The sequence below is a fragment of the Populus trichocarpa genome, chromosome 15, assembly GCF_000002775.5.
Source record: "Populus trichocarpa isolate Nisqually-1 chromosome 15, P.trichocarpa_v4.1, whole genome shotgun sequence".
In the NCBI taxonomy this organism is placed as follows: domain Eukaryota; kingdom Viridiplantae; phylum Streptophyta; class Magnoliopsida; order Malpighiales; family Salicaceae; genus Populus; species Populus trichocarpa.
In genome coordinates this window covers 13,760,665-13,785,307 of record NC_037299.2, presented here as the reverse complement: position 1 = coordinate 13,785,307, position 24,643 = coordinate 13,760,665, and the positions used below count along the sequence as shown (strand labels likewise).

The 24,643-nt window shown below is 32.7% G+C and overlaps 4 protein-coding genes and 1 long non-coding RNA gene across 5 annotated transcripts; 3 read left to right on the top strand and 2 right to left on the bottom strand.

Annotated features, from left to right (window-relative positions):
• Positions 1-1,490: 1,490 nt before the first annotated feature.
• On the bottom strand, positions 1,491-2,714 carry LOC7476736 (membrane steroid-binding protein 2). Its single transcript, XM_002321785.4, has 2 exons — positions 2,210-2,714; positions 1,491-1,950 (listed from the first exon to the last, which is right to left on the bottom strand). The coding sequence occupies exons 1-2, from the start codon at positions 2,551-2,553 to the stop codon at positions 1,701-1,703; spliced, it is 594 nt and encodes a 197-aa protein (XP_002321821.4). The 5' UTR covers positions 2,554-2,714; the 3' UTR covers positions 1,491-1,700.
• A 3,496-nt stretch (positions 2,715-6,210) lies between these two features.
• LOC7476735 (protein ACCELERATED CELL DEATH 6) lies at positions 6,211-9,460 on the top strand. The gene is made up of 7 exons (XM_024586284.2): positions 6,211-6,849; positions 6,962-7,441; positions 7,522-7,671; positions 7,840-7,917; positions 8,157-8,204; positions 8,282-8,724; positions 8,817-9,460. The coding sequence occupies exons 1-7, from the start codon at positions 6,306-6,308 to the stop codon at positions 9,429-9,431; spliced, it is 2,358 nt and encodes a 785-aa protein (XP_024442052.2). The 5' UTR covers positions 6,211-6,305; the 3' UTR covers positions 9,432-9,460.
• Positions 9,461-11,437: 1,977 nt separating this feature from the next.
• Positions 11,438-15,051, top strand: LOC7481804 (probable arabinosyltransferase ARAD1). The gene is made up of 3 exons (XM_002322355.4): positions 11,438-12,427; positions 13,074-13,439; positions 14,407-15,051. The coding sequence occupies exons 1-3, from the start codon at positions 11,546-11,548 to the stop codon at positions 14,593-14,595; spliced, it is 1,437 nt and encodes a 478-aa protein (XP_002322391.4). The 5' UTR covers positions 11,438-11,545; the 3' UTR covers positions 14,596-15,051.
• A 2,132-nt stretch (positions 15,052-17,183) lies between these two features.
• Positions 17,184-20,430, bottom strand: LOC7476734 (14 kDa zinc-binding protein). Its single transcript, XM_052447392.1, has 6 exons — positions 19,937-20,430; positions 19,748-19,852; positions 18,853-18,939; positions 18,168-18,315; positions 17,583-17,700; positions 17,184-17,492 (listed from the first exon to the last, which is right to left on the bottom strand). Exons 1-6 carry the CDS (start codon positions 19,966-19,968, stop codon positions 17,425-17,427), a joined length of 558 nt encoding a protein of 185 aa, XP_052303352.1. The 5' UTR covers positions 19,969-20,430; the 3' UTR covers positions 17,184-17,424.
• Positions 20,431-21,086: 656 nt separating this feature from the next.
• LOC127904402 (uncharacterized) lies at positions 21,087-23,437 on the top strand. Its single transcript, XR_008057541.1, has 3 exons — positions 21,087-21,173; positions 23,025-23,106; positions 23,204-23,437. It is a non-coding gene; the product is annotated as an uncharacterized LOC127904402 (long non-coding RNA).
• Positions 23,438-24,643: the final 1,206 nt, after the last annotated feature.

The following is a 24,643-nucleotide window of genomic DNA, read 5'->3' as shown; positions in this document are numbered from 1 at the left end:
TTCTGCTGGTGCATGTAATGCCTTGTGAAAGCAATTAGCTACGTTTCGTATGTGACTTCGATCTTCGTGTTGTTGTCATTTGAGAGATACTTTGGGTAAAGATTTAAGTTACTGTTTATTTTTTATTTTTATGTTTTAAAAATATTTTTTTAAAAAATATTTTTTATTATTTTATATTAAATTAATTATTTTTTAATGTTTTTAGATCATTTTAAACACAAATATTAAAAATAATTTTTTTAAAAAAATTAAAAAATAACCACTATTAAAATCTTTCACATTAAGTATTTCACGATAACTCTATTTTAAAAAAAAACAATTTTACAAATTAATTGTTTTTTAATTATTTTAGTATGTTTTAAAAAATAAAAAAAATATTTTTTAAATATATTAAAAAAACATTTATAGATGTTATTTTGCTGTGTTAATTTGCAGTGAAAAGTGATGCCTGCCATGTTTATGTTTAGTCATAGTCATTTTCCCTCATAACTTAAAAGGAATGGGCCAAGTCAAGGAGATTGATAATGAATTCCGATCTTATCAATTGATTTCAGTCCTGAGACAGACATCAAGTTGCCCTTCCGGTACTCTGGTGAGCCAGTCAGTCTCTACTCTAGCCATAAAACTCTTACGGTCTACACCATTTCAGTCAGCTATCATTCTTTGTACAGTCAAGACCACGTACCAAACACTAGCACATTATACTGCCTTGAGTCTTGTCTCATCTCCTACCTCCACGATATTCAAATGTAAGCAGAGACTCCATGGCAAAACCAGAACCAACATTTTCAGCCTGCAGGTCTCAGCCAACATTGCGACAACTCGACCCTCTTTTAGCCTCACAATCTAAACCAATGCTTGTAGGAAAAGGAGTACTAGGCTGATAGGTGAAAGGTAGTATTTGAAGAAAATTTAATTTTCTTTTTTAACTTTAAATTAATTTCGTGTTTTTAAATTGTTTTAAAAATTAAAAAAAAATTATTTTAATATATTTTTAAATAAAAAACACTTTAAAAATCAATTTCTACCACACTCGAAATGAATCGCCAAAGATAATGGAGATACGACTGACTTCTGGCTTCATCTCTCCGAGGGCAGCCAAATATTTGGCAAGATGAAATCAGATGTACTTGATGCTACTTAACGATGAACAAGATTTATGCTACTTACTATTCTAACCTAAACAAACTAACGAACTGAATTGAACCAGTCTTGTCAGTTCCACTTCCAATCAAGATATCATATGTTTGTGCTGAAACTTCCCTTGATTAATGAATAATAAGATCATGAGAAGGACAAGGAACACTTGTTTTCAAACCTGCTAACAGAAAAGCTACTTGGAATTTTCCTATGCAGTCAGAATCTGGGAATCCAATAAGGACCAAACACAGTTCTTAAGATTTTAACCATTCCACTTCTAGGTCCACAAACTACTCGTTTGAATCACTCTTGGTTGTAAGAAAATGAAACAGATAAAGAAACTACGTGAATTAGGCAAAGCCAAATCATCAATTATGTTTTCATGACCAGCAGGTTCAAATTAAAAGCTACTTTCAGTTTAAACTTACCATCTATGTTCAGCAAGTAGCTCTCCATCTATGTAATGCATGCCTCTGCTACAATAATGTATTGCATACACTTCTAAATACTTGGTAACCATAAAAAACCATGCTTAAACTCAGCTTTCATTGCTCCTGATTTCAGTCATGTTTCTCACTCTCTTGGACATCACCTCCATTAACAGCTTGATCAGTGCCCACAAGCTGCCCGACCTTCACATATTTTTCCATGAATTTATATTCCCAGTCCTGTAAAACTTCAAGCTCAGGTTCACTTAAGCCTTCAAGGTTCCCATTAAGATCTCGGGGGTCAAAAGACATGAGTGCTAAGGCCCTGCTAGCTTCCCTTCCAGCAAACAATGCATATGGACCACCAGGACCATAAAACATCCTGCACAGTGCACACCAAGTTAAGTTTCAGAATTGTTTTCAGGCATGATAAGTAATGTTATAAGAATTGATAGAAGGACCCAATTGAGAAATGTTTAAGCCATTTAGGACGTAATTGATAAAATTATTATTTTGGGACCCAATTGAAAATTGTACAATACATTCGGTGCTAATTCGAAGTTTCTCAGCTAATCCGACCGGAAATGTTTATTTTACAAAACAAGAACAGCAGCAGCAACAGAGAGAAAGAGAGGAATTACCTGGAGCGAGAGACATCATAGATCTTGCCTTTGATAGCCATGAGAAGAGGCTTATTAGGATCTGAACCATCATAAGCTCTCAATTCTTCTTCGGTAACATCTCCCAACTGAACTGGCTCCTGAATTGTTGGTGGTTGTGGTTGTGGTTGTGGTGGTGGTGGTTGGTTGGTGGCGATGCTACCACTCGCGTTGATGGGCTTCTTGTCAAACTCTTCTGGGTCCACAAACATGCTGCAAACTATCTTGTAAACCACTACCATAACGGCGGCAATCGTGAAAAACGCTGCCGGTGATAGGCCTGTGTATGCTTCCATGGTTTCCATTGCAGTTGCGTAGAGGCCCATTTCTTGAATTCCTCTCAATATTTTTTTTTCTTCCTTTTGTTAACGGGTATTGGCTTACCTAATGCTTCCTCTTCGTTATCTAAGCTTACCTACTGCCACACGAGTTGACCCTTTTCCACCAACCTCTGTTCAAAACTTTCTTATTGATTTATTTCTTCCTCACGGAAGAAATAGAAAGCATAAAAAAATTCTTGCAATACAAGAATTTGTAATTGGATATAAAAACTTCATCCGATTACATTTGATTAATCACACTCAATTAGCCCGATTAAATCTAAGTCAAATGAATACTAAATTTTTTTTAAGAGAATAAAACATTATTTAAATAAAAAAAATTAATCCAAATTGATAAACAATTATATTTTAGAGTGAGTATATTTTGATACTTGAATGTTTTATATATATATATAAAAGCTAAATGGTCTGGGAAAATCATTGTAGATATTTCACTGTATATTATAATAATAGTTTTATTTTTAATTTTTTATCTTTTCACCACGTATCTTTGATTTTTTTTTGTCTTTCCAAGAAAATTAGTTGTTGTCAGACTTAAGGTGTTTGGTTCTAGCGTTGCTGTCAAACCCAAATCACTTGACATGACAGCAAACCAAGCTCAGTACCATTAGGCTTGGCATGGCAAATCAAGCTTCTCTAACTTAGGTCTGATATAGTTATCAAATTCAAATATCGTGGGTATGACTTGGCTTCTAGATCCAAGTATTATGGGTTTGATAAAGAATTAAGTAGAGGTTTAAAAATTAACCTATTTAATTAGGTTTAATAACACTATTAAAATATTTTTTATATTTTTAATAATTTTTTATATTTTAAAAAAATTGATATCAACCCTGCGGGGTAATATATATATATATAAAAAGTGTGGTTATATTTCATTTCAGATGTGCAAAACATGGATTCTCAATCCAAGTATCATAAGGGTAAAAAAGATTGAATTGGATAGAGTTGGGCCAGACAAGATTGTAAGAACTTGGTTTATAAAGAAGTCTTATGCTCAGTCCAGCGAGTTTCAAGAATGAAGGCCAGTCTTCAAAAACAGGCTTAGGATTGGACTTCATTAGAATTTAGAGTCTTAGAAGCGTTAATTAAGGTCCAAACCCTGCCCAGCCTGTCCACGAAAACCCTGAACTCTAATGAAGAGAAAACATCATTTTATAATCCCATGTCAGGACATTTTCTCTTTCCTGTTTATTTTTTATTTTAAAAATGTTTTTAAATAAATTTGATTTTTTTTTAATTTTTATTTACTTTAAGTTAATATTTTTTTATATTTTTAAATTATTTTGATACGCTGATATCAAAAATAATTTTTAAAAAATAAAAAAAATAATATTAGATGTATTTTCGAATGAAAAACATTTTGAAAAGCAACCATAAATACATTCTAAAACACACCAGGTTAACATATAATTCCATAGATTTTGTTTTTTATTTTTTATTTTATTTTATTTTTTAAAAATAATATTGTTTTGGATAATTAAAAAAACACAAAAATAATTTGGATTTAAAAATTAAAAAAATTATTACCGATTCAACTTAATGTACGGTCTTAGTGAAACTCACGTAAGTGAGTTAGCGAGTGAACCTGTGAAGCCAAAGTAGATCCAAAACCATGGTTTTCTCAATTTTGTGCATGGACAAAAATAATTTAAATTTCATTCCATATCTATCATCTACTTTACAATATGACCCTTTCATCACACCATTGTTATTTGTTAATGTGAATTAACGCTAGTTCTAAATCTACCCAAATACTGAAAAATCAGCCTTAAACAAATCATTGTCGGACACTTTATGTGTACAAACAAATTTAGATATTGGGAACTTTTGGGATTTCGGTGATGATTTCTGCATGATTTAGTCCAGCAAATATAGGTTTAGGATGAAATTGAATTTTTTAATTTAGTAGGAACCAAACTGAAACTTTTGACATATATCGAGGACTAGATTAGGGTTTTCCTCATGTGAAACACCCGCCATACTGAGGCCGTGGGCTCTTCGTTTTCCTGTGCTCGACTTTCCTCGTTGTTTCTTCTCTCATATATCCTTGCTTGATTTCCTTCCACAAAGAGGACGCGTTTTTGCCTCCTCAAAAGGTCATACAAGATGGGATCAGGGAGAAGAACCCTTTCAGCTGTCAATTTCATTCCATTTTTACCAAGAAATTTCTCCTCGCTACTTCCCTTGCCGATGTCTGTCTCTTTTTGCATTGACTTACTAAATGAAGTCTACGTTATTATTGACTTTCACAAGTCTTTTCTTTTTTCAAACTACAATACAATTTTTTTCCTTTTTATATAAAAGAAAAATCGGGTAGGACCCCGTCGGCATCATCCACTTTCGAATAATAGAGAGACACGAGGGATAATTAGAAGTGGAATGTTGTTTTTAAAAATTTATTTATTTTATATTTTTAGATATTTTAATGTGTTGATAATTTTTTAAAAATAAAAAAAATATTATTTTAATATATTTTTCTATGAAAAACACTTTTAAAAAATAATTATTACATTCTCAAACACTTTAAATGTATTTGGCATAACTTCTGTTTTAGTGTTTTTTTAGTTTTTTTTATATGTTATTGTTAAAAATAAGAAAAATCTAATTTTTTTTATTTTAATGTATTTTTTAAAAATAAATTATTTTAAAAAATATCCTATATCTTAATCTCAAACACCCCTTTATTAGTTTATAAAACTACGGTATATTTATTAACTTGTATAATGAAATGTGAAATCTATAATAGATAGGAGAGGATCATAGTGATTCTCCCATCAGTTTTAGTTGGTTTTTAATTTAATTTAATTTAATTAATTTCACTATTAAAATGTCAACAAAATAATTTTTTTATTATCTTGCATGTATCATGTAGATTTTGGTTTTATTGGATTATTTAACAAGTTGACCAGATGAACGCTGGAAATTTTGCTCTATCTAGCTATATGATTTTTTGTATGCGTGCCAGTGAAGCTATCGAATGAATCGGGTTGGCTATTTGACAACACTGGCTTGATTATTTAGAGACTGAAATTGTTTAATGGATGATCTAAGTCAATGATGTGAGCTACAAAGTCTGGCACGAGGTAGGAAATTTAAGGCGGAATTGATCAGTACCAGGTGCCCCACATGGAATTTTGATCTCTGAAATCGTTTCAGTATTTGTATCTGTTGTGCTTATCCATACCGTTTAGACACCATAGGACATCAGACATGAGATGATCTGTGAGCATGGTTTGAATTTTTTCCGTGTGAATGCTATTGACATTTACCATCAAGTAAGATTGGTCAATTTGTAGTAGACTTATCAGAATTCTAGAAGTGATAAGATAATTTCAAATTATGTTGTCAGAAACTACTTGGCACTGCTGGGCCACATCAATGGAAGATTTTCTCCATGTGGGGCAACTTTGAAGGTCAATAGTATGATTCCAGGAAAGTCTGCAATACCTGTCGAAACCACAATTTCAAAAGGCAGATGGGGATATGGGGGTCCTTCTTGCAGAGTAAAGAAGCTTCCCTTTTTGGAATTATTACTTGCATTTGCCTATCCTATGTGTACTGTGTTTACTTTTCTTTACTTGCTTTGTTTTGTTTGTTTGTTTGTTGATGTGCTTTCACACTTGAATCTTTGTGATGATGATGATATATATATATATATATATATACGTGCATCGATTGTTTGTTGTGGCGTACTTCTCTTGCACATTTTGCAATTTGAAGATTTGTGAGAAATTATGAGTCGAATCAAGTTGGAAAGATCTCCTTCAATCTCTTCATGCTTCCCAGAAAGGTTTTCTGGTCCGAGTATGGAAATTAGTACTTCAACATCTGGGAGAGGCTATACAACAACTTCTTCGTATTCACATCAAGTCCCTCGGTTCATGCCTTCTCTTCCAGAAACTGCAGTTGATAAGCATCTTGTCGAGGAAAAGCAGGAGTTGCTTAAGGTTCTTCCCGGTTCAGCAGCCCCTGCAGTTGCATCCCTGAACTCACAACATTCTGTTTCAATTGACATAACTGATCATGAGAGTTCTGTTCCATCACCGGCTGCCGCTCAGCTTCAAAAAGAAAATGCAATTGGGTCTCTTCAGCGGATGCAATCACTTTTCAACACATTCCCCAATTCAGCACCTGCAACTCTTTACTCGGAGCGGACTGTGACAATTGACTTAACCAGGCAACAATCTGTTTCGGCACCTGCTAGCATCGACCTTTATAGCAAATCTGCAGCTGCACCTCTCCCAGCTCCTCCGACGATTTCACATGGTCTTGTGAAAGGTCAGTAGACAGTAAGCATAGATTGTATAATTTGTTGCCAGTTTTTGTCTTATGCATCCTGAGGAGTTGAGGTAAACATATGAGAATTAATGATTGATTTATTTCATGACAGGAAATAGAAGCACCACTGGGCTTACGTTATACGCACCTTTATACCAAGCTGCAATGAAGGGTGACTGGGAAAAGGCTGATGAGTTCTTTAAATCCCATCCAGGTGCTATAAATGTTAGGATCACCAAGGAGATGGATACGGTTCTCCATATCGCAGCAGGGGCTAAACATACCAAGTTTGTTGAGGAGGTGGTCAAGTCGATGACGGGAACCGATTTAACTTTACGGAACAAGTACAATAATACTGCTCTATGTTATGCAGCTGCCTCAGGAGTCACCAAAATAGCAGAAATGATGGTGAGCAAGAATAGAAACTTGCCAATGATGAGGAACAACAGAGGAGTGACGCCTCTTTATATAGCTGCGTTATTCGGACACAAAGACATGGTCTGGTATCTCTACTCTGTCACTTCAGACGAATATTTAACGCGAGACGACTACATCGGTCTGCTTATTGCTACCATCAGCACCGATTTGTTTGGTAAGAAATAGCTCCTGTTACTCAATGAATAGCATATTGATCAGGGCCTGGCCTAACTAAACCTTTTTTTGTATTCATAGATGTAGCCTTGAGCATCATTCAACACCAACCAGAATTAGCAATTCAGCGAGATCTAAATGGGGAGACAGCACTTCATGTTTTAGCTCGAAAGTCATCAGCATTTGCCAGCAAAAGTGGGCTTGGATTCTGGCATAGATTTATTTATCCATGTGAGTATTTTCTGTTGCCCCCTTAAATTAACATCAAATCATGAAGGGATTCTTTCCACTGGTTTGTAATAACCCACATATATTTCTTATATCTTGAATCTTCAGACTTCAATTGTTGTTATTTTCTGGTCTGTGATGATTAACTGTTGCAGTTTAAATACTTCTTAGGGATCTTTGTGGAAGTACCTACCAAATGTAGCTGCCCATCTAGCATCTTCCAAATCCATAGGCACTTGAGTAATCAAGGTTTGTTGATTAAACTCATGATCACTTTTCCAATGCATTTTAGTCAAAAGCTTTCATCAACATACAGGCATATGGATCTTAATCTTGTCTGTTTATAAGAGAAACTTTTCGAGTCTCAATCTTATCAGTTTATATTGGTAGAGATTTTGTCAGTCACATTAATGATAAAACTAATACTTTCATAGTACTGAAATTTGACTTGGAATTACTTAGCAATTTGGGTTCTTGAATCATGACAGAATCTCTCAGCTTGGTGGGACAACTTTTCCGTGCAATACAAATGAATGGTATGCTGAAATATATAGTAATGAGTTCATTGAGTTCACATTAATAAGTTCATTTTCTGAGTTATTTTCTTTTATAGTCCCAGGAATCAAGGCAGTTTATGACAAGAAGTTGATGCACACACAAGTTCTTGAGCTGGTTAAGCTGTCGTGGGAACAAGTTCTGTTATTGGATGACTGCCAAATTGCAGAGTTGCTTGCAAGCCCTTCACAGCCACTCTTCGTTGCGGCAGAGTTCGGAATTGTTGAGTTTATAACTGCACTTATACGCTCTTATCCTGATTTAATATGGAAAGTTAATGAGCAAAGTAGAAGCATTTTTCACATCGCCGTAGCGCATCGCCAGGAAAAGATCTTTAGCCTCATTAATGATATTGGAGCACACAAGGACATGATTACTGCTTATAAAGATATTAACAATGCCAACATATTGCATTTGGCTGGAATGATTGCACCCCGGGATAAACTTAATGTTATTTCCGGTGCAGCCCTTCAGATGCAGAGAGAATTATTGTGGTTCAAGGTTCTTACTGAACCCACAACTTTGTCATACTTCTATTTTGAAGCTACAGGATTATTTATTTCTTCCTTTGGTTTTCTATGCAATATCTTTAGGAAGTTGAGAAGAATGTGCAGCCTTCATTAAAGGAGATGAGAGACAAGAATGGTAGAACACCTCGAATGTTATTTACCGAAGAACATAGAGGGCTGGTTAAAGAAGGAGAGAAATGGATGAAGAATACTGCTTCATCATGCATGCTTCTTGCTACACTAATTACTACAGTGATGTTTGCTGCAATTTTCACAGTTCCAGGAGGCAATGACAACAGCAAGGGCACTCCACTTGTTTTGGCGTCTACATCTTTCATAGTCTTTGCCGTGGCAGATGCATTTGCACTATTCTCTTCAGTCACTTCTATATTAATGTTCCTTTCCATACTTACTTCTCGTTACGCAGAAGAAGATTTCGTAGAGTCCCTGCCGAAAAGATTGGTAGTAGGTCTTGCAACACTCTTTTGCTCTATAGCAGCCATGCTTGTAGCATTTGCTGCAACCTTTTGCATCGTGCTTGACCATCGATTGGCATGGATTGTTGTCCCTATTTCTCTAGGTTCCTCTGTCCCTGTAACTTTATTTGCATTTTTACAATTTCCACTTTTTGTTGATATGATCCATTCTTCATATGGGGCTGGCATTTTCGCCCGAAAAAGCACAGATATGCTATACTGATAATAGTTTAACAAAACATTCTTGTGACATCTGATTAGCATCATGAGCCCTCGATTTATATAGACCTTGTGAATTATGTGCAAAGGAATGAAGAGAAGTTGAATTTCAGAAGCCAATTCAACTTTCTTTTGGCTTCCAAGTATCGCTTAAAGGCCTTCTTCCCGTCAAGCACTTCATCTAAACCATACAGGATTTCTGAGCATGAATTTTACTGTCAAGGTTGTTCCTTTTACCATTTCCTCTTGATGATTAAGCAATTAAATGGTATATCAGTTCAGTAAGTGAGGGAGACAGGGAAATTATTAGATTGGTGGTTAAGTATTTCTATATGGTTCAAATTTCAAGATTTCATGATGGTGGATTGACCTTCATCGAGATTTAAGCCGGCCGAGTTAAAAAAACATTTGACTCATTGTGTTTTAATAAAAAAATTAAGTTCATTCGCGACCTAGCCTGTCCGATCAAAATTTCTTGATTTTTTTATAAAAAGATAATATATTTTTTTATAAAATAAAAAAAAATTAGATTGATCTAAATTTATACTGATAAACCTATCGAAGAGCGGACTTACCTCAGGTTGGTTTAGAAACTATTATTACAAGTTCTTGGCTTACATCAAATGAAATGAATAATGATTTGAATTGATGAATTACCTAACTAATATCTCAAGTAGGATTCTCTACTGGAAAAACCTGAAAATGTGATGAACAAGTCACTTTGTAACCTTATCTTGCACTTCAGTTCATATACTTTTCTTGAATGTAGAAAAAATAAAATTATTATTAAACTTGTTGGACACATTATTACATTTTGCAAAAAAAAAAAAAAAAAAAAAAACCCTAATCAAGAGCTGATTTGATTTATGTTATTTCAAGAACGTCATGAACACCTCTTGATGTAGCGATGCTATTTTCTTTGATCAAATCGTTAAGCAACGTAACTAAATTCTCCTGATATCATTATCTTATGCGAGAAAATACTCTAAATATTTCCATCAAAACTTTCAATCATCGACCCCATGCACGGTCCATTCCCTTTAAAATTTAAAACCTTTTTTAATCATTATTCCTCGATAATATTTATCCACTATAGTAATATTTATTACCATACATTGTATTAAAAATAAACTAATATATTTAATTCAATTTCATCTCAAGTTCAACACAGGGTCAATAAAACTCTCGTGATTCTAATAGTATTGAAAAATAATATTATTTCATTATTTTTTAAAAAAGAATTAGATGTGGATTCAAATATATCACTAAAAATTCAATAAAATCATTTAAATTTAGAACATGTTTGGTAACTCATTGTCAAACATATAATTAATTATATTGATATATATTTTTTATTTTATTTGAAATTTAATCTAGGTTAAACTATAAGTCACAAGCTCTTTAAGTTAACATATAATTGAACCGATTTTAAAGGTTATTTGATATTTTGTTTTAATTTGTTTATGATGTGTTTTAAAAATATATTTAGTATGAAAAAAATATTAAATTAATGTTTTTTAAGTATTTTTTAATGGTTTTAATGTGATGATATCAAAAAATAAAAAAATATTTTAATAAATTTTAATGTGATAATCACTTTTAAAAAATAATCTACATCACAATATCAAATACATATTTAAATAGTGATTGACATTGTGATCTAATCATATTTTTTAAAATTTTTAAATTTTAAATTATTATTTTTTTATATTTTTCCTATGGTATATGTTGGAATTAAGAATAAATTTTAAAAATAAAAAATATATAATTTTATGTTAGAATAAATATAATTTTGATAAATCTAACTTGATATTATTACAAGAAAATTAGATCGAAAAATACTGATCATAATTCTAAAGCATATTCATTAAAAAAAAGTAATGATTATTTTGGACATCTTGATGAAGACAAATCTTCATATCATTTTCTTGATTTAAAAGATAACAAGAATTTAGAAAGCGATTAGACTACTACTAGATACCCTGATTCGCCTTCCCAAAATCACGTTAAGTTACTTAAAAGCATCAAAAGACGTGGCATCTTCTGACGCATCAGCTGCACATTATAACCGTGCTCCGGCACTCAGCTAGCCCTCCTCCACCACCACTAGCAAAAATTATGAGTGAGAGATTAAAGATCAGAACCCCTAAATCCCCAAATTCCAGCAAACTTCCCCGCATAATGGCGCGAAAATCCTCTCTATTAAAACAAACCCTTATTTTCTCTGCATGCACAATCCTCATCATCTACGCTTTCTTCAACACCTTCCTCAGCTCATCCACCGCCGCCGCCACTACCGGTATCTCCGCCACAACTTCATCTCTCTTCGCCGAGCAAATTTCTCGAGAAAATCTCCTAGAATTTCCCGAGAAAGCGACGGAAAATGAGAAGAAAGTTAGAGTTTTCATGTATGATCTGCCCAAGAAGTTCACAACTGGAATCATCGAGAATCACGCGTTGGCGCGTGGCTCTTCTGACTTGTCTAAGGTGAGTTACCCGGGTCACCAACACATGGGTGAATGGTACATGTATTTGGATCTTTCCCGACCCGATTTGGACCGGGTTGGGTCACCTGTGGTGAAAGTCAATGACCCGGAGGAGGCTGACTTGTTTTATGTTCCGGTGTTTTCTTCTCTCAGTTTGATAGTGAATCCAGCTCGGGCCGGAACAGTACCCGGGTCGGATCCGGTTTATAGTGATGAGAAGATGCAAGAAGAGCTGGTGGAGTGGTTAGAGGAGCAGGAGTATTGGAGGAGGAATAATGGGAGGGATCATGTGGTTTTTGCTGGGGATCCGAATGCACTCTATCGGGTCTTGGACCGGGTCAAGAATGTGGTTTTGTTATTGTCAGATTTCGGGCGGGTTAGAAGTGATCAAGGGTCCTTGATTAAGGATGTCATCGTGCCTTACTCGCATAGGATTAATGTCTATAATGGCGATATTGGCGTGGAGGAGAGGAAAACGCTCTTGTTTTTCATGGGCAATCGGTACCGGAAAGATGTAAGTTTATTTTCTTAAAGTCTATGTGAAGTTGCTGAAAGAAAATATTTATTGTGTGTGAGAAATTGAAAGATAAAATTATTGATGGTAGTTTCATTAAGAACTATTGTTCTTAGCATTATTCGTGTTATAAATTTGAGAATTGACGTGTTTATGCCCTTGTTTGGTTGAGAGAAGGGTATAGGTGTGGAGAATTGTTAAAACGTTTTCGTTATTCCTGAGTGTATAGGAAAGATGATTGTTTTTAAAGATTATAGAAACTTGTTGGAGAAATGTTAATTATGATTTTGAGAAATTGAAAGATAACATTGTTATGGGTGTATTATGATGTAGCACTAGGGGTAGTTGCTTTAAGGATCTCCAAACCAGTAGTGAGATTAATGCATTGTAGTTCCATAGACAGAAATAGGTGCTTATATGTCACTAGTGGTCAGTTCCCTTAAGAATTACTTGTCATGCTAAGTAGAGATACTATTACATAGTTTTGTTTGAAGTGACCATCCTTAGTACTGCCCCGAATGGATAAAGGTGATATATAGCATGGCATATGAAGATGTTTTATTGAAAGAAAAATATCACTTTTACTGATATTTAGGTCACTATTTTTCATGATCTCATGTTTTCTTTGAATGCTTTGTGTTTACAGGGTGGAAAAATTCGTGATCTGCTTTTTCAAATGCTTGAGAAAGAAGAGGATGTTGTAATAAGGCATGGCACACAATCTAGGGAGAATCGACGCACAGCTACGCGTGGCATGCATACTTCAAAGTTCTGCTTGAATCCTGCTGGTGATACTCCTTCAGCTTGCCGACTATTTGATTCGATTGTTAGTTTGTGTGTTCCATTGATAGTCAGTGATAGCATTGAGTTACCTTTTGAAGATGTCATAGACTACAGAAAGATTGCAATTTTTGTGGACACTGAGTCTTCTCTAAAGCCAGGATATTTAGTTAGAATGCTGAGAGCAGTATCTACTGAGAAAATTCTGGAATATCAGAAACAGATGAGAGAGGTAAATTCTACTTGCATTTACTTATAATCCAACCTTCTATATTGCTGAAGGTGTTGCCAGTCTTTGTTGCTCTCGTCTTAATCTTTCATTGTATTGTTGTTGTTCTGTAGCTGTCACAGTTATTGATTTTGGGTATTCTTGGAAAGAAATGATGAATCTTTTGTTAGAAGTAGGGATTTGGAATTCCTGTCTATATTAAATAGATAGAAGTGGGACGAGGGAGCATTATACTAGTAAAAACTGAAGTTTCTTTTTCTTGGCTGAAGAAATGATGCAAGAGGTTTTAAGGAAAATTATTTTTCCTAGTTATTTTTATTTTTTACTATTTGGTTTAGGAAATTAAATATTATGCCTAATAATTTTATTTTTTCTATTTTGTTTAGGACTTTTATTCCTTTTCCTTTATTTTCAGGTTTCCTAGTTTGTGTAGATTTGTTTTCGGGTTTATTTAAGGAGTTGTAAACCTGAGAAAAAAGACTATTAGAAGAGAAAATATTGAGCAATAAAATTTCAAATTAGGATTTTTGTCTGGCGAACCTATTCGGCAAAATTCTGTGTTGCTTTGTGCTTATTGTTTTTGTTGTTTCCGTAAGCATCGAGAAAGCTAATTAAAAGGCATGATTCTAAACATATTTTTATATGGACGACAATAATAAGTATCATTACTTGCATGCTTAACAAAGATGGAATAAAAAAATAGCTTTAAACGTATTTAACTAATTAAAAAGCATGATCTTAAACATATTTTTTTTATAGGGATGACCATAATAAGTATCATTACTTGCATGCTGAATGAAGATGGAATAAAAAAAATAGCTTTAAAAGTATTTGCAGTTATATACTTACATTCCATTCATTCCTCCATCTTTTATCTGACATGTTGAAGTCATTTCTTTAGTGATCAAAACTTGTTGTAACATCAGTTGCTTATATTTTAATGGTTGCTGTTTTGAATTGTATGATTCAGGTGAAGCGATATTTTGTATACAGTGATTCAAATGGAACCGTGAATGAAATATGGCGTGAAGTAGCACAAAAACTGCCTCTTATTCAACTGATGATTAATCGTGACAAACGGCTTGTTAAGAAGGATTCTACTGAACCAGACTGTTCTTGTCTATGCACAAACCAGAGTGCACATATCACTTCCTTGTGATACCAAGTTCTCTTGAAACAGATGCAAAAGCTTAGTTCAGATGTATCCAGATGTCCTCGGGGAAAGGCTCTTTCTTAGGTCCAGAAGAATGACAAATGTTAACGCATAGCTCTTATTGTCTGAAGTAGAAGGAAGGAGCCCCCTGCTCCTTGAACACGTTTGTTTTAACAGTGCACAAAGGTGAGGAAACCATCTTGTTAGAGAGAATTGCTCCTTGGATAGGTTGGTTGTAACTATGCACCAAGGTGATGAATCGTGAAATTGTCTTCCGAAAGTGTTTTCTCAGCAATCATGGTTGTAGATTTATTTTTCCTATTTTTTTATATAATTTTTCATAAGCTCACAACTCATGCTATGTAGCATTTGATCAGCCTCGATATTGGACTCCCAGTTGTGATTGTAATTGTTGTGTACATGTAGAAAATAAAATTACCATGATTTTGTTTGATTTTTTCATATCAGCTTTACCCTTGTTGCTTGCTTTCTCATCATCTGTTGGTAAATTAGTGATACTGTTCGCAAAATACTGGAGTTCGGAAATAATGAGAACAAAAATTTGTTTGATAGGAAAAAAAGAGAAAAGATAACAAAGATATTGTTGGTTTGTTGCTTATGGGTTTTTTTTCATCTGTTTATATGGATGCAAATATTTTATACAATGCCATAACATTTTGTAATTTCTTAGATTAAAAATGTATTTATTTAGATAAATGAAGATTAGACATGCCCTAATTGTTTATGCTAGAGATCTTGAAGAAAAAAAAGTTGTTTATGATAATTATTCCATTCTCAATAGATAATAAATATTTAATTTTTAGCTATAAATGGAAAATAGTTTCAGAATTTAAAAATTTAGCTGCAGATGCAACGGGCAGGATGGTAAATGACAATCTAGTTGCTTAGAGGTGAGGAAGCCAATATTTTAATTTAGAAGGCAAACTTTAAAATTGAAATGGGATGGGATGGGAAGGGAAGGGAATGAAAGTGTTGGGAGGGAAATTAAAGTTCAATGATTAAATAATAAGGATGAAATTGAAAAAAAAAATAAAATTAGTGGAAGAAAAAATATGCGCAGAAAAACTATATGCATGTAAAGTCAGTGGAAGAAAAAAATACATACAAGTGTATGTGGAGATATTATTGGACAAAGGGTGTTGGGTTCAGGACATAAAAATATTAGGATTCTAGTTATTTAAATGAAGAAATGATTTATAATATTTTTTATTTGAAAATATATTAAAATAATTTTATTTTATTTTTTAAAAATTATTTTTGATATTAACGAATTAAAATAATCTAAAAACATTAAAAAAATATTAATTTACTGGCTGTTAGGCGTAGCTCTAGATATAATATATATATTTTTTTTAACAATCCAACAAGTTTTGATTGAACCCACACTGAAAGCGCATGTAATAAACTACTAATGGTAAAAAATTGTAAAACTGGTTTTTTTTGGGGGCTTTATGATTTCACATGTGACACCTTTCTCTCACACCCAAGTCACAAACAGCTTGTATCAAGATATACAAATTTCTCATATGGTTCCATGCCATACGCATTTTCTCTATTCTTTCACAGTAATTGCATTTTTTTTGGTATATTATCACATACAAATTCTGAAAATTTGGAGGAAATTAAAATATATAAGATAGTTACGATCTATTTAAACTCAAATGTACCTCTGAAGAACATCTTTGTATGGTCCTGAATTTGACACCCACCATTGAAGTAATTGTTTTATAATTATAAAACTAACTCATATGTTTTCTTAAGAAGTTAAAAAAAAGGATTGATTAATTTTTTTTGTTAATTTTAATTTTGTTATCAACATATGATTGGCTAATATTGTAGAAAATGTTTTGAAAGATAAGTAGATATATAGATATATTGATAAGAGAACTTTAATGGTGATAAAAGGAGTAATTTTTCATTAGTATGAGTTTATTAATTTGATTTTTCATGAAACTTTTGAATTTATGTGTTTGAGATATTTCATTTTTCATATAAAATCTATTTCTTTCCTAGCAATTTTTCTTAGATTTTTAAAATAAACTAAAATAAATAGTTAGAAAATAAAAAAACTAGAAAAAATCATTTTTTTCCTTTAAAAATAAAGTAAAAACATTTTTGCCAAGATGAATTAAAAACAAATTGAAATAAATAAATAAAAACTAGATTTAAATTAATACAATTTTTTGAATGTTTTTAAAGATTTTTATTATATTGTCAAACTTTTAATTAATTTTTATTTTTCTTAAGTTAAAACCAATCAAATCTAACCTATGTTCCACCTTTCTTTAAAAAGTCAAGCTGTGTAAAAGTTTGATTTATGCCAGACATCTCAAAAATGTTTTTTTTTCATGAGTAATAATATATTTATTTCACGTATATGTTTTTTAAATAATAATATATATTTATTTACCTGAAACATTAACAAACATGCCAATATTTACCAGCCACAACGGGGCGTATTGCTGGTTTATTCGGAGGCTATTACCGGGTCTCATTTCGCCCATATTAATTTTAAGGCAGTGAGTTAGGGGTGAAAAATACAATCCTCATTTGGATTTCTAAGAAAACAGAAGTAAACTAATCGGTTTTGTTTAGCACTTTGGCTGGCAAATAGAAAGCAAAAACATGATGATTCCTAGGTGAAGTCTTAGAGATTACAGAGGATGGAAAAAAATCTCCATTTGTAAGGTGTTCATAAGTCCCAGGTGACAACTATAACAAATATTCAGATCAAATATAAAAATAAGTCAAGAAAGTGAGGGTATGGGGAACAAGACGGTGCAATCAAGCTTCAAGAGGAGTTTATTCAAATCTTTAACCGGGCGGCCATTTCATTTGTCTTCCACCCAGGACATGCAAGTGGAGATGATAGACAGATTGACCTGGACAGAGAGACCAGGCCATCAGCACAATAATGGATGGAAACAGCACTAACACAGACTAGAAGTTACAGAAATGAGGTGAGAGCTTACAGGCACCAGGACCATTGTTGATAACAACACGAAATCCATCGAGGATGCCTTCCTTTTCAGCCACTATTCTTGCAGCGTAGAGAAGTTGCCCCAACACCTCTCCATGTCTGGCTTCTGCCTGATAAAAAGGAAATACACAAGGTAAACTACCATTTTAAATTACAAAGCTGGATCAAGTCATTTCAATTAAATACTGATTTACAACGCACTCATTTAAGAAGATACAGTTTATACGTTGAGGAATTATTTCTATTCCATAGGTTTATAATATTTTTGCAGGTTACAGTCTTATGGACGCCTTACAGTATAAAAAAGAGAAGGAATAAGGGGTGCATTTTGGTGCAAAATACAGCATGCAGAAGGAACATCTACAAGTCAAGTCAATGGTATTCCACACGAAGGAGAGCAAGCATAAATAAACATTTTGAAATATATAGTTATATACCATGTTAATTTTTTTATATCTGTTCTCATGTCCATCCATTTGGTTAAGTATGCTCAGTGAAGATTCAAAGCTTTGCATCAATGTAATGTGTATGAGCATGTGTGCGTGCATTCAATGAAAGATACATGGCCATTACTAACCTTCCCAAGCGTTGTCAATCCATCCCTGGCCTTTGGAATGACCAAAACATGAACAGGAGCCTGAGGGTTGATGTCCCTGAAAGCTAGGACCTTTTCATCCTCGTATACAATGGATGAAGGAATTTCCTTTGCTATGATCTTGTCAAAACTGGACAGGAAAGGTAAAACTCTTATCAGCATGAAAGCAGTGCAATAATCTTCTACAAATCACTCCAACATGTCACAGGAAAGATGACTCTCAGTTCATATTCTACATAAACTGTCTTCCTCTCATCCAAACACAACATAAATCTCCCAGGCTCCCCTCCCCTATAGACAGATACAAGCTTCAAGTTTCAGGTATCCTCACTTGTTTCCTGAATCTACGTAAGTGAAGATTATCATTCATTTCTCAGCACCTCAAACAAAGATTCTTTCCCAATAAAACTTCCCTATTTTTAAAATGCCAATTTTGAAGTAATTGTATGCTTCTTTTCCTCATTTTATTTTGATAATGAGTCTCTATAAAGAACTAGCAAGTATCAGCTATTATTATCGAACACTCTTAAGAGTTTTTGAAACCTTGCGATAAAAAATAGGGTTGCTGGACATCTGATAGGGAATATCTAAAGCATTCAATGCAAGAGGTTCTCAGACTATTTTTAAAAACATGTGATCAAACCAGCTATGTCACAAGTGATGATACATGGTTGGAGCTCCACTGTCGGCACTGGCTGCAGCTGCTTTTGCAGAAGCCTCTTCATCATGTATAGCATTAGTGCAAAACAGAGATCTAAAAATAGAATCATAAGAAATCAAAAAATCAGCAAAAGATTCAAAGTAACAGCTAAACTTTTCTTTGAAAATCTGATGGAATGAACAATAACTAAAACATCATAAAGCCCAATCAAGAATAAACTGACTAAAACAGCTAGAGGATCTTTGCAGCATCATTCAAATGAGTGAGGGAGATTACCATCCATCCTAACTGAAAGTATGACCCAAGGATACTGAGCTACGACCTACAAAACTGCTTGCTTTGAATAAATTTCTTTTCATAATCTAGATATGATGCAAGCTTCAGCTGATTCGAGTTCTATAAATAAAGCAGTCAATCATCCCAATATTTAGGCTTTCACTGAACTGCCACTTTCAAATATTAATCTTTTCCCTGACTAAGGGGTCATACTTGTCTCATATATTGCAAGCTGTACATTTTCACATTCAATAACCACAATCTGGATTGAAACCAAATTTGAACATTAGGGACCATGACGACATAACTGCAAGTGAAGCAACAAACATATCGACGAAACCCTTAAACAACTTCCACAATCATGCAATGAAAAAGAAGAGCCTTTCTGCCCAATTTTTAATAATGGGTGTATCATCCCTCAAATTCAAACAACAAGGCAACATAAAATCCAAACCAAAACATAATAATTACGACCCATTCCAGTGTTTGACATGAATAGCTAAAAACATCAATACTTTTGAGGCCATGAATTGACATATATCATCAATACATAGATCATAGAAAGCAAGCAGTAATATTTATCCTACAGAATACAAAAAGAAAAGCAAAAGGTCATTCAAAATACCTTTGAGAATGGTGAGGATGAAGGAACTTAATTGAATTGAAACTAGAGGTTGCCCTTGGTGAGACTCTCACATTTGAGAATGCCCTTGTAGTTACTGCACAATTCCTGTTTATATACAAATATTAAACACAACCCACAAATTCCATGGTAATGAAAAGTACAAAAAGGGTGCATGTAGAGGGAGAGTACCTGAGCAGGCTGAAAGACCCAATTGCAGCCATGGTTAACTGTAAGTGCTGAGTCCTTGAGGGATTAGCTAATGCAGGCAAAGAAGTACATTTTCACTTACCTGACAGTATAATCTGGACCGCCAAAAGTTCGTGGGCCAACCCAATTGATATTTTGACCAACGGTTGTTATAAAGTTGGAAACTTGACGCGTAAAGCCACCAAAGTTAATGGTGTTTTTACTCCTTCTATTCTCAATTGTTTATTAATTTGGTCCTCTAACTTCTATTCATTCTAATATCATCTCTTATCATTTATTATTCTCTATTTTACAATTATTCAACCCTTTCTTTAATGTTATAAAATCCCACTTAAAAGTATATATTTGAGATTTGATCTATGTTTATATCAACCACAAATCAAATATCAATATTGGAAGAAGTTATTGATGATTTGTTGATAGAGAACCAATAGTAAATTCTTTATTTGTTTTTTATGCTATTGTCTTGTATGTATCCCATCATCTTATATCATACACCTAATGCCATCAAGGTGCAACACTTTTTTAAAAGTCTTATATTATATTATAATAATAATTATTTTTTAAAATATTTTTTATTTAAAAATATATTAAAATATTTTTTTTATTTTTTAAAATTTATTTTTAACATCAATATATTAAAACGATCTGAAAATACTAAAAAATAATTTAAAATAAAGAAAAAAATAATATTTTTTAATTTTTTTCAAAAATCCTTTTAAAATGTAAAAAAAATATTATTTTTTTTATTCCATATGGCATCATATGTTGCGCTTTTCAATGGGATTTAAAATCATTATTCACGTAGATGATATTAGTACAAATAAGAGGACTAAGGTAAGCAACCAAACACGGAAATGACAGTAAAGGGACTAAATGCATCATTAACCGAAGCTGCCAATTTTACTTGGTTAATTATAACAGAGACAGGTGGGGAGTGGGGAGGGGATCGGTCCTGAAAAAAAATGGCAAATTTCGTTTGAGACTGCCATCAACCAGCTTGAGAAGCTTCTCTATTTCAGTATCAAAGAATACCCTTTCTGTCTTTATAACTCTCTCTCTCTCTCTCTCTCTCTATATATATATATATATATATATATATATATATAAAAGAACTACTGCTTGTTTATAGAGGCCATTGATGAGAACCAGAGCTAATGACCCAAATTAGGTGAAATAACTCATGGGTTGTATGAAAGAAATTGATCTTCAAGTACCCGTAAGAATCTTATGTCTTTTGTAATTTACACTTGTTGTTTTAATTTGTTTTCTGGGTTGCTACTACTTGAATTCTTAATCTTTTGTATTTAATTGCCTGTCTTAGTTTTTTTGTTTGTTTGGAATGAATACCAAGTGGTGGGAATTTTGTGACATTTAGGTGAAGTAAAAGACTGAATTTAGACTTCAAAGATTATTATTATTATTATTTTGGTTAGGTTAAAATTATATAGACTATATTTTGAGTTTTTATTTAATAATTTAAAATTTTGGACTATATTTTGAGTTTTTATTTAATAATTTAAAATTTTGGGTTGAAATAGTTCTTTAATATATTATCAGTATTTTGTTAATCAAGCGGTTAAATTTTATCACTTTCATTTTAATTAATAAAAATTAAGCACAATACAATGTAAGTTTATGCAAATTTTAAATTTAAAGAATTTTCACTTGAAGGGTTGCGTTTGAGAGTAATATATATAAAACTATTATTGAGATATCACTTAATAATTTAAGTTTTTGAACTGAAATGATTTTTTGATATGGTATCAAAGTCTTGTTGGCATCATTTTATTTGAAAAAAAATTAAGTATAAAATAGTATAAACATGTCTAAGTTTCAAGCTCAAAAGGCTTTCACTTGAAGCAATATGTTAAAGAATTATATAAATCATATATTGAGACCTCACCTAATAGCTTAAACTTTTAGGTTGAAATGATTATTTGACATTTTTTTCTAAAAATATTGAACTAGGTATGAAAGGATTGTTTTTGAAACCTTATCTAATAACTTAAAATTTTAGTTGAGATAGTTTTTTAACATGATATTATAGTTTTGTTTACCTCATTCTACACTATAAACATGATATTATAGTTTTGTTTACCTCATTCTACACTATAAAAATTAAGCGGAGTTGTATAAATTTTAAGTTCAAATGATATTTATTTGAGAGAATATGAAATATAATTATATAAATTATATTTTAAAATTTTAATTAATAATTTAGGTTTTTAAATTAAGATGTTTTTAAATTGAAATGATTATTTGATATTGTATTTTAATAATGGTGAACTGGATATGAAATGATTGTGCCCGGGAAGCTCTTAAAAGACTACTTCCAGTTATGTTTAAACAGTAACAAATGCTCTTGAACTCTGACTTTTCTGTACCATCAAATCGCTGACTTTGTCAAAACTAGAAACTCAATTCACAGAATGAGACTTGGGAGATCTTGATTGTTCATCCCTTGCATGCTTAAGACCATGTAGTGCCAAATCACAGAGTACATGTTTTTTGGGGCATTAAAATGAATTTTGAGGTAGATAAGAGTACAAAAATGGCGGCCTAGGGATATGTTCTTGCTACAGCTGTGTCTTTCCTTTGAAGACGAGGATAATGAGTTGCATCCTATTTATGCTTCATTGGATATCTCACTTCTCGATTGATCCTCGAGGAAAAGTGAGAAATGGGTCATATGGAAGTGCCCTCTAGTCCTCTCCTCTATTCAGTGCTAAAACAATGGACCTGCTTCCTTAAATCTCACTTCTCTTCCCTCAACTTTTAATTCTGACCATTTGTGATAGTTTCAGAAATTCATAAACTGAATCTGGACATGTTCTCAATTCGAATGGCATGTGTGTTCTAAAGAAGAATTGTTTCCTTAATTTCAAATGCGTTGTTTGTCATCATCGATCGACCTTGGTGATTACTGCAGAATATTGATGTGCTTGAGGTTGATCGATGGAGTTCACTATGGCATGTGTTCATTAGTGTTTCTTGTCCTATGCTCGGACGATAATATTATGTTTCTCTTCACCATCTCACATCATCACTTGTTCTCAATTTGTCGCAGGATTCCCGGCGGGTTGCCATCGTTATGAAACTCACCAGCGCCTTGGGGCCCCCACGATTCGTTGCAAAATTCGACCTCTAAGGTTTGCTTCGATCTCCTGTTAATTCTTACTGATCTTCATCACACTCTAATGATAATAAGTAATTTACCTATCTTGCCTTTTCCATTTTATTTTGCAGGCATCACCTCCTCTGAGTCTTGGTATGTTGTCTTGTCAAAGAGACTAATCTGTAACTTAGTTTGGATATCGCTATTATCCTTTACTGTTGATAGCTATAATGTGAGAAAACTGGCTTCATGTCTTGTCAATTTCTTGGATGTCCTAAACAGTTTCAAGGGTTTCAATACGATTCTTGATGCGAAGGTTCAAGGTTAATGGAGGATTTGAGTAAAACTATTTTATTTTTATTTTTTTATATATGCCTAACAAGGGATAGACTCATGCAATTTTCATTATATTCTTGATTTTTTTTTGTTAAATGAGAGCAATCTTTATATATTTTATAAAGTATAATTAATAAATTTACTCTACTTATTATTAAAGGATTTTTTTTTTCTGTTAAACAAGAAACCATTAAAAAATTCACTTTTAGTTTAAGTTGGCTCTGTGTTAAGGATTTGTTTGGAAACGTGGAGCAAACTGCGTTCCTTCAAATTTTAATTTTTTTTGTTTAAAATTATTTTTTTATGTTTTTAGAATGTTTTGATGTACTGATATCAAAAATAATTTTAAAAAAATATTTTTTTTATTTTGATATATTTCTAAAAAAAAACACTTTAAATCACAACTACTATCACTATCACCATCTTAAAAACACTCTAAATTAATAAAAAAAAGATATTGGTAAATATATAGCCCACATATAAAGAATTAATAGGTGGATACACTATCTGATTTTGTGTCTTTTTATCTATCATAACCCTTACTTTTACACTCATTTTTAAACACTATAGATCCAATCATGCTGGCTTAATGTCTACGTTAAGCATGTTCTCAATTCATAATCCAAAAACTTACTGAATTCTTCTTCTCTTGCACGCCCAGCATGAAAACCCTACAAGGCCCCAATCATCATAAAGAAGTCGATCGATCCTCTTGTATATGGTATCCTGTCGCCTACACTCAAACGTTTCGGGACCGGATTAGGTAGTTTTACAATTAATTATCAATAAATTAAACAATTAGGGTTAGGTTTTTTTTTTTTTTATAAGGTACGTAGTCACATGCCATCAAGAAATCCAGAGCACATAAATTAGGGTTTGCAACTTTGCATGTGACTATTGTGATAGTAAAAGATACCGTTGCCCCTGCATGCAAATCATAGTAAAGTGAAGAAAAATCAAATTCTGATTTGTAATCGCTCTAATACTGAATGAGTCTGTTAATTAAGATGGTCGTAAATGGTTTGTATAAGATCTAAAAAGGATTAATTAATTTAGTGTCGATATATACTTAAAAACTAGCTATTTTTATTGTATTTTTGAAGTGATTTTTTTTATACTTATAACATATCATGTAACAGTAATTAATTTTCATTACCCATACCATATATATCACAAGTGAATAACAGTAATTTTCTCTCCGCTCCCCTCATAATCAACTCTACACATTTATACTG

Coding starts and splice junctions, on each gene's coding strand:
- LOC7476734 (XM_052447392.1), bottom strand. CDS start 19,968: ATGGCTGCAATTGGGTCTTTCAGCCTGCTCAG. Junction 19,853..19,936: donor GGGTCTTTCAGCCTGCTCAG/GTACTCTCCCTC, acceptor GTATATAAACAG/GAATTGTGCAGTAACTACAA. Junction 18,316..18,852: donor GACAGTGGAGCTCCAACCAT/GTATCATCACTT, acceptor TTTCCTGTCCAG/TTTTGACAAGATCATAGCAA.
- LOC7476736 (XM_002321785.4), bottom strand. CDS start 2,553: ATGGGCCTCTACGCAACTGCAATGGAAACCATGGAAGCATACACAGGC. Junction 1,951..2,209: donor TATGATGTCTCTCGCTCCAG/GTAATTCCTCTC, acceptor TGCACTGTGCAG/GATGTTTTATGGTCCTGGTG.
- LOC7481804 (XM_002322355.4), top strand. CDS start 11,546: ATGAGTGAGAGATTAAAGATCAGAACCCCTAAATCCCCAAATTCCAGC. Junction 12,428..13,073: donor GCAATCGGTACCGGAAAGAT/GTAAGTTTATTT, acceptor TTGTGTTTACAG/GGTGGAAAAATTCGTGATCT. Junction 13,440..14,406: donor ATCAGAAACAGATGAGAGAG/GTAAATTCTACT, acceptor TGTATGATTCAG/GTGAAGCGATATTTTGTATA.
- LOC7476735 (XM_024586284.2), top strand. CDS start 6,306: ATGAGTCGAATCAAGTTGGAAAGATCTCCTTCAATCTCTTCATGCTTC. Junction 7,918..8,156: donor TAGGCACTTGAGTAATCAAG/GTTTGTTGATTA, acceptor GAATCATGACAG/AATCTCTCAGCTTGGTGGGA. Junction 8,725..8,816: donor GAGAATTATTGTGGTTCAAG/GTTCTTACTGAA, acceptor CAATATCTTTAG/GAAGTTGAGAAGAATGTGCA.